Source organism: Myotis lucifugus, unplaced genomic scaffold (assembly GCF_000147115.1).
Source record: "Myotis lucifugus unplaced genomic scaffold, Myoluc2.0 scaffold_146, whole genome shotgun sequence".
NCBI classification, from domain to species: Eukaryota; Metazoa; Chordata; class Mammalia; order Chiroptera; family Vespertilionidae; genus Myotis; species Myotis lucifugus.
The window spans coordinates 2,746,201-2,754,407 of record NW_005871194.1 but is presented as its reverse complement, the minus strand read 5'-3'; the positions used below and the strand labels follow the sequence as shown (position 1 = coordinate 2,754,407).

The following is an 8,207-nucleotide window of genomic DNA, read 5'->3' as shown; positions in this document are numbered from 1 at the left end:
GTGATGATTATCTGTGGCGTCATCTTCCCTGGGGCCATCCTGTTACCTTAACAGTCTATTTTGTAATGTTCTGTATTGCGTGTGAATTCCTCAAAGGTCTTGGTAAAACTGTCATGGATGGACATTGTAGCCAGACAGACCTGGCTGGGAACCTCAATCCTGTCACTATCAGCGTGACTTCATGCAAGTGACTTAACCTCTCTGAACCCCAGGGTTGTGTCTGTGACCACACCCAGGTCACAGAGTTGCTAGGAAGGTCTAAGGAAAGAACCTCTGTAAGATGCCTCGCCTGGTGTCTGTTGGCATGTGGGCGCTCCTTCCCACCCTGTCTCTCACCTCCCACTCCCACGATGGCATGGAGGTCTTCGGGGAAGACCCTACAAACCCCTCCGAGCTTCGCTCTTTCTCGTATCCCTCAGACTGAGTCCCAGAAGGCCCCTGGGCGTCACCTTCAACTCCCTTCTCAACCATTCAAGGACAGAGACCACACATGTTTGCATCAACCAGAAAGTCAGCTTTATTAGCCCATCACCGGCGGAGAGGAAGGGGAGACAGCTGGGACTTGCGCTGGGAGAACAGAGGCCTGACCCAGGCCTTCCGGGGGTGAGGCCGGTGGGCGGGCAGGAAGTTCTGGGAGAGGCAGCTCAGTGCTTGGAGCTCTGGCCCTGGCTGAAGCTTGAGGAGCCCTGCTCCTTGAGGAGGGGTCGAGTCTGGCGGCCGGAGGGGGAGGACACGGCTGTGGGAGAGAAGAGATGAGGTGAGAAGGACTCTGGGAGCTCAGCTGGCCCCACGCAGGGAAAACGGGGGGTGGGCGCTGGAGGCTCTGAAATGCCAGGGACCCTCAGGAGTCTTACCATCTCGGGAAGAATAGGATTGGCTGGATGATGACGTGTGCTGAGAGGAGGAGAGACTGTGGGGGAGAAAAGGCAGAGCAGTCAGAGGTGCTGGGAGCAGCAGGGGGGCAGAAGGGTCTATGGAGTAGGACTGAGGGGAGGGGGTGCAGGGGCAGGCACTCACTGGGCATCCTCTCCCTCCAGCAGGCGGCGGTAGGTGGCGATCTCCTGCTCCAGCCGGGTCTTCACGTCCAGCAGGATCTGGTACTCCTGGCTCTGCTGCTCCATCTCACAGCGCAGCTGGGCCAGCTGCTCCTCCACGCTGCCGATCATCCCCTGGATCTGGGACACCTGCATGCAGTAGCGGCCTTTGTTCTCCTCCAGGCTGCCTTCCAGGGATGCTTTCTTTTTGTGAGAGAACAAGAGAGTCATTGGAGGTGGTCACTCCTGCCCCTACAGGTCTCTGGGCATTTTTTCTGGGAGGTGCATGGGCTACGGGTGGGTCAGACAACATGGAGAAAAGTTATTCCACCATTCTAGGCCTTCATTTCTCCATCTATATAGTGGGTACAAGGATCCCTTCAGCCCCACTCTTGGGGAAAGAGAGGTGGAACTGTATTGTGACTTGGGGGCTGGGGGGGGGGGGGGGGGTTTTCATACCATGCTGAGCTGGGACTGCAGTTCGATCTCCAGGCCCTGGAGCACCCTCCGGAGCTCGGTCACCTCGCTGCGGTTACTCTGCACCATCTGGCTGTTGGAGGCCACTTCTTTGTTCAGCTCGTCGGTCTGAGATGGGAAAAAAGAGCAGAAGGTGTGAGGCACTCCAGCGGCCCCCCGGCTGGGAAGTCCCGCAGGAGGGCTGAGGGCCCAGCCCCACCTTGCTCAGGAACCAGGCCTCGGCGTCTCGGCGGTTCTTCTCTGCCATCTGCTCATACTGGTCTCGCATCTCATTCAGGATGCGGCTCAGGTCCACACCGGGGGCAGCATTCATCTCCACGTTGATGTCCCCGCCAGTCTGACCCCGCAGGGCAAGCATCTCCTAGGAAGGGGTGGCGAGAGGGAGTCAGCTCAGCATCTATACCCCACTGACCCAGCCTCCCACCAACAATGCCAGCAGCCACCTCACCTCCTCGTGGTTCTTCCTCAGGTAGGCCAGCTCCTCCTTCAGGCTCTCGATCTGCATCTCCAGGTCGGCCCTGGCCAGGGTCAGCTCGTCCAGCACCCGGCGCAGGCCGTTGATGTCGGCCTCCACGGTCTGGCGCAGGGCCAGCTCATGCTCATACCTGGCGGACAGAGGTCAGGGCATCAGGTTGCATCCATGAGGCCTCTGAGGCTCAAGCCCTGCTGGTCCCCCTGGACAGAGAGCCCCACTGTTCACCCCCTGCTCTCTGCTTTCGGCCCTCAGCCCAGCCACCAAGAGACTCACTTGGTCCTGAAGTCGTCAGCTGCCAGCCTGGCATTGTCAATCTGCAGAATGGGCTGAGCATTCTCAATGGTGGCTGTAATGATCTGCAGAGGGGGCGAAGGGCGGGAGGCCGCGTTAACAAGATCCTGCTGCTCAGGGGCAAAGGATACAGAGGGGAGAGGGAAGTATCCCCACATTTGGGGCTTTCCTGGCTGGCAGGTCAGGCCCTATGCTTCTCCAGCCAGCCTGGGGTGCCTTCCCACCCAGCTCAGGGTGTGTAGGGGATGCACCCACCTCTCCTATCACCCCATCCTGGGCCCGAGTCTGAGAGAAGCTGAGCATGCAGGGAAATAAGAGAGTCAGGGTCCCAGGCCCAGATCAGACACCTAGATGCTGAAAAAGGACCCCCGGCCACCAACTCTCTGAGTGGCCCTGGGCCACTGCCCCCAGGCCAGCCGCGGTCTCCCTGTTTGTAAAATGGAGATGCTAGCAAGTGGTTTTCTAAGAGCCACTGCAGCCATGACCTCACTCAATGCTCCACCCACCAGAGCCACCCACCTGGCCCACCCACCTTGTTCCTGAGGTCCTCGATGGTCTTGAAGTAGTGGCTGTAGTCCTTGACTTCACTGGGCCGCTGCCTCTGGTACCAGTCACGGATCTTGACCTCCAGGTCGGCGTTGGCGTCCTCCAGGGCGCGCACCTTGTCCAGGTAGGAGGCCAGGCGGTCGTTGAGGTTCTGCATGGTGAACTTCTCATTGCCGGAGAGGAGGCCGCCATCGCCACCCCCGATGCTAGCACCGAAGCCACCGCCAAAACCACCACCATATCCTCCTCCAAAGCCACCACCCAGGCCTCCGCCAAAGCCACTACCCAGGCCTCCACCATAGCTGCTGCTGCTGAAGCCACCGCCATAGCCGCCTCCCAGCCCGCAGGCCCCCCCGGAGGAGTAGCGGGAGGAGGACATGCCCCCGAAGGCGTTGGAGGCCCGGCAGGACCCTCCGCCCAGGACGGAGGACATGCGGCTGGAGCCACCGCCAATGCCACAGGAGCCCTTCATGGAGCCGGAGGAGGAGAACTGGCGGCTGCAGGTGGTCATGGTGCCGAGGAGGGAGGTGAGTGAGTGAGCGAGTGAATCGGCAGAGAGAAGCGAGAGAGAGGTGCTCAGGAAGGCGGGGAGGATGCTGGGCTCCTGGAGCCTGGGCACCTTTATATGTCCCTGGGAAGGCGGGGCCCTCCCAACTGCTGACTCCGGGTTCCCCTCCGGATTTCATCACTCCAGGTCCCGTCCAACTCCCCGCTCCGGATTACTCAGCCCGGGGTCGACTCACTTTGCTGTGCTGCTCGGAGTTCCCACCCAGCTTTGGGGGTGTGGGGCCCGAGAGAAAACACACACAAAAGCCGGTCGGTGGTGACTCAGGCTGGGCGGCAGGAATCGGCTCCTGTTCCCGGAGCCCGAGGGGACAGCAGGGCCTTGGCCCAGGTGGCTTTGTGTCGGCTGCGTCCCCGGGCGGTGAGTCAGCCCGTTGAAGACTCCCTGCCCCACGGGGACAGCCTCAGCCATGCCGTCCCAGGTCCCCCTTGGGATGCAGCAGTGGGGATCTACACGCCTGGCTCTTGGCAGGAGAGCTGGTTCCTGGCCTGGCTCTGCCTCGCTCACTGTGTGACCTGAGACCCCTCACCTGCCCTCTCTGGGCCTGTTTCCCCTCAGCAAAGTGACCAGGCTGGGCTGGGTGGTCTTGGAGTCCCTTCTAGTTCCACAGACTCGATCTCTCTCTCTCTCTCCTGGAGGCTGCCTTTGAGCCCCTAGGACCCCCAGAAGTGGTGTGCACCATGGAACCAGCCCGCCCCGTGGAGCTGGCCAGGTGGCAGCTTCAACCCCGGCTCTGCCCCTTATAAGCTGCATGGCATAGGCAGTCCTCTGAGCCCCAGGGGTTTCTATCTGCAAAAGGGGAGGACACACCACCAGCCACAGAGGAACATGCATGAAGGACCCCTCTGGCCCCTCCCCGATGGCCAGCTCTGACCCTCGCCAGCTCCTTCAGCCCCCCACCCTTTTTGCCAGCACAGATGCCCCTCACCTACCCCCTCAAGCCCACCTCTTCCCGGCACCTCCCTCTCACACCCCTGCCCTTTTCTCTGTACTTCTGAGCAACCCACCTCGAATACATTGCTCCACCTAATCACTGGGACCCACTATACACGGTGATGGGAGGGGGTCCCTGTCCTGCTACCAGTGCCATGAGGGACCCCTGACCACACCATGGGCTTTCGAGACCCCACACTGTATCCAGGGCTCAGTTCCCAGCAGTTTTCTCTCAAGTGTCCACAGATTCCTAGCTGGGCTCTCTTATTCCGTTGAGAGAGGTGGGAAGGTGGCTCTCTGGTCACCTGCCACGCTCAGGTGTTGTATAGAGTGCCCTAATGTGCCACACAGTTCCCTGGGGGGGGGGGGGCCTGTTCCTGCCACTAGTTCACAGACAGGGAGCTGGGAGGATAAGGGGGCTCCCCAAGACCCTAGTCAATGGGGAGCTGAGGTTGGAACCCCTGTCTGTCCGTTTGTCCAGCTTGAGCCCTTTCCACCATCCTGCGCCACTCTCTCTATGCATCCCCAACATACATCTTTGTCTTGAACTCATCCTGTGAAGTAGAGGGAAACCAAGAGAGGGGGCGATTCCCCTAAAGTCACTAGCCTGGAACTAGAACCGAGCTCAGGCCATCTCTGAAACCGGACAAGGAACGGGTCCAGGCTGCCTGTCACTACTTGAGCCAATGGAGCAGGCCCAGGGTTGGATCATGTATGAGTGTTTATTCCAATACTGCCGGCAGTATGGGAGAGCAGCAGGCCATCCATGAAAATCTGCTCTGCACCCCTCCATATGCTTATACGGGGAAGAAGGACAAAGATTACCTGGGAAAGTAGGAATGACAGAGATGGGGAAGCGGGCAAGGTATAGTGTAACGGTTACAGGTTACAGGCAATGCAGGCTGGTGGTCGCAAAGGGAGGGCACCTCCAGGACCAGATTGTTTTGGCAACAAGCTTGTTAAACTTTCCATGATGATAGGCAGCTCTGGAAGAGAGGAATGGACGCATTCCGAGGTTGACTCCCATGTCCCGGGGCATACAACTCTCAGCCAGGTCAGAATGTGCTTTCTCTAATCAGAACAGAACAATCGCGAATAACAGAGCATGATTAATGTGTCTTACAGCTATCGCGAGGACCCACTGTTCTATGTCTGCCCCTAACAACCCCACTCTCCCACAGTGTCTTAGAGGCAGGGACCAAGGCGTGTCTAGGCTCAGCCTCCTCCCTGGAAGGAGCTCTGCCCACAGTGGGCATGACCTCGGCCCAAGGGCTGGAGGCAGGATTGGGAGGGTCTATACCCAAAGTCAGAGGCCTCCTCGGGGTGGTCTGAGGGGTGACCCACAGAGCTGGCCACTGCCCTTGCTCGGAAGTGCCTCTGTCAAGGTGAGGAGCAGAGAGGGCCTGCCTCAGCCTGAGCTCTGCTGGGCGATACCACCTTGAAACTCTCTGCCTCAGCAGAGCCAGGCTTTGCCACAGCAGCATGGTGCTCCGTCAGTCATTGGCTTGTGGGCACAGGGCCCAGTGGTATTAGCAGAGCTGGGGCCCAGCACACGCCTTTAGGACTAAGCCTGGGAGATGCTCCCTCCCTCCCCACACCCCGCAAATGGGTAAAGGGGCCTTGGAATTTTGGACAAAAAAAAATCCTACCATCCCAGGTGTCAGGGTGGGCCTGGAGGTCAGGGCCGACTACAGACTCATCACCCTCAGAACTGGAAATGACCTTTGAGGTCACCACAGGCCACCAAGCTCCCATCAAAGAGAGTGAGAGACTTTTCCCAGGTTACACAGCATGGAGGCCGAGGAGCAGGGACTCGAACCCGGCTCTGGGAGCTTTCCCTCTTGGTCCCCAGCACAGCCTCCACCTCCTTTCTAATTGGATCACCTTCCCTCCCCCATCCCTGCAGGTGCAGGGAGGGGTGCACACAGGCCCAGCGCTGAAGGTCCAGGGAGCTGCCTGGGCTGAGAAGCTGCAGGAATAAAGTTGCTGACCAGCCCATCGAACCACTCAGTCACACCACAGACCAAGCACCCACCACATGCCCGGCATTGGGGGCGCAGGGGGTGGGGGAGATGTGACATAGTCTCTGACCTTGGACCTTATGATTTGACCCGGGAGAACACTGAGGTGGGAATAGCACCGAGTGCAGGAAACCCTGAGATGCTCTGCCCTCAGGATGCAGCTGGGTGAGTGTCACCAGCTCTCAGCCCAGCGGTAACGGAGGGGCTGCCTCTGAGATCCTCGTGGGAAGATGGCTGAACCCGCGGTGGCTCCAGCTGGGCCTCAGACGTCTGAGTTGGCAGAGAAGGAGTGGGGAGCATTTCCTCCATTACACCAGCCCCAAGATTGCCAAACACCAGAATCACCAGGCCGGGTGGGCACAGAGCACCTCCAGGCAGTGGGTTCGCCTCATTCCTCTCTCCTGGGGCCGTCCCATTCCAGAGTTGGCCAGGAAATATTATTTGCCAATGCCACGCCTCCACTTGCCAGATTCACAAACCTGACTGATCACCAGCATCCTATCCAGATCCCTGGGCCCTGCTCCAGCACACTGCCCAGCATCAGCCCACTGCACCAGCATCAGCACACTGCATAGCATCAGCCCACTGCACCAGCATCAGCACACTGCATCAACATCAACAACCCACTGCATCATCAGCCCACTGCATCAACATCTGCCTACTGCATCAGCATCAGCCCACTGCACAGCATCAGCACACTGCATCAACATCAACAACCCACTGCATCATCAGCCCACTGCATCAACATCTGCCTACTGCATCAGCATCAGCCCACTGCACAGCATCAGCACACTGCATCAGCATCAGCCCACTGCACAGCATCAGCAGGACAAGGCAGGTGCTAGGACTGTTTTCTTTCTGGTAACCAGCCAGACTTGGGGGGGGAACAGCAGGGGAAGGAGGCCCCAGGGAGCCTGAGGAAAGAGAAGAGGGGGCTGCAGGGCCCTCAGCTCCTGGTGGCAGCCAGATCCATGGGCTCCGGGGGAGGATGAAGAGAGAAGAGGCTGGATGAGCCAGGACAGAGCAGTCTGGAGCCAGGCAAGCAGGGACCAGATACTGGACAAGTCTTTGTGCCTCTCTGGGCCTCAGTTTTCTTCTCCTACTTCACAGGCATGTTAGAGGCGAAATAAATAAAGCACCTAGCACAGACTGGTGGCCATGTTGCATTTATTCACAGATATTTATAAAGCTCCTACTATGTGCATTGATATGCAAAAACAAACAAATGAACAACAACAAAAACAAGAGAAACCCCGAGGGCATACCATTTGGAAGGACTGGGGGCAGAGACAATCCCAGTACTGTGTGCTCAGCTGTGATAGGGTGAGGGGCCTACAGGGGGTGGGGCAGGCTCTCTGGGGGTGAACAAATGTCCCTGACTCAGGCGCTGGCCCCATGACTGGTCCCAGGATCTGGGTGAATCTGAATGCCAAGCTCACCCGTGTTTGATGCCCCCCTTCTAAGGGCAGGGGCTGTCACAGCCCCTCACAATGGTCTACACAACCCTCAGGGAAGCCCATGGCTGGGTCAATGTTGGCTACAGCCTGAGCCCTGTGCCTGGTGGGAGAACTGTCCTGGCTCTGGTCCCAATGTTCTCCTCAGCCATCCACAGCATGGATGGCACAGGAGGCCCACAATGCATAAGGGCAAAGGGCGTATTGTCAGCCCACCACTGTGCTGTGCTCACCCTCCTAGGCTAGGGTCCCTTGGGTCCCTGCAGGCCAGGGCTGGTGTCTCTTGCTTCCCCCGGTCCCCATGCAGACCCAGGCACAGAGCGGGGCAGTACGGTGGGCAGTGTACTGACTATGGTTCCCCTCCCAGGGCAGGCAGCATGGTGGAGGCAGTCTCAGGGGCTGGCTACCACG

At 59.0% G+C, this 8,207-nt stretch overlaps 1 protein-coding gene and 1 long non-coding RNA gene across 3 annotated transcripts in view; one reads left to right on the top strand and one right to left on the bottom strand.

Moving 5' to 3' along the window:
• Positions 1-493: 493 nt before the first annotated feature.
• Positions 494-8,207, bottom strand: part of KRT16 (keratin 16) — a 24,487-nt gene continuing 16,773 nt past the window's right edge. The window contains exons 1-8 of one of the 2 annotated variants that reach the window (XM_006094969.3): positions 2,810-3,435; positions 2,260-2,342; positions 1,960-2,116; positions 1,711-1,872; positions 1,494-1,619; positions 1,018-1,238; positions 855-910; positions 494-736 (exon numbers count right to left, since the gene is read on the bottom strand). In XM_006094969.3, coding sequence (XP_006095031.1) covers positions 645-736; positions 855-910; positions 1,018-1,238; positions 1,494-1,619; positions 1,711-1,872; positions 1,960-2,116; positions 2,260-2,342; positions 2,810-3,334 — 1,422 coding nt within the window. In that variant the 5' untranslated portion in view covers positions 3,335-3,435 and the 3' untranslated portion in view covers positions 494-644. Of the gene's footprint in view, positions 737-854; positions 911-1,017; positions 1,239-1,493; positions 1,620-1,710; positions 1,873-1,959; positions 2,117-2,259; positions 2,343-2,809; positions 3,436-8,207 lie in introns of those variants that run through there. The other variant, XM_023759042.1, reaches the window with a different exon arrangement.
• Positions 3,532-7,491, top strand: LOC106698195. The gene is made up of 2 exons (XR_001349474.2): positions 3,532-6,507; positions 6,812-7,491. It is a non-coding gene; the product is annotated as an uncharacterized LOC106698195 (long non-coding RNA).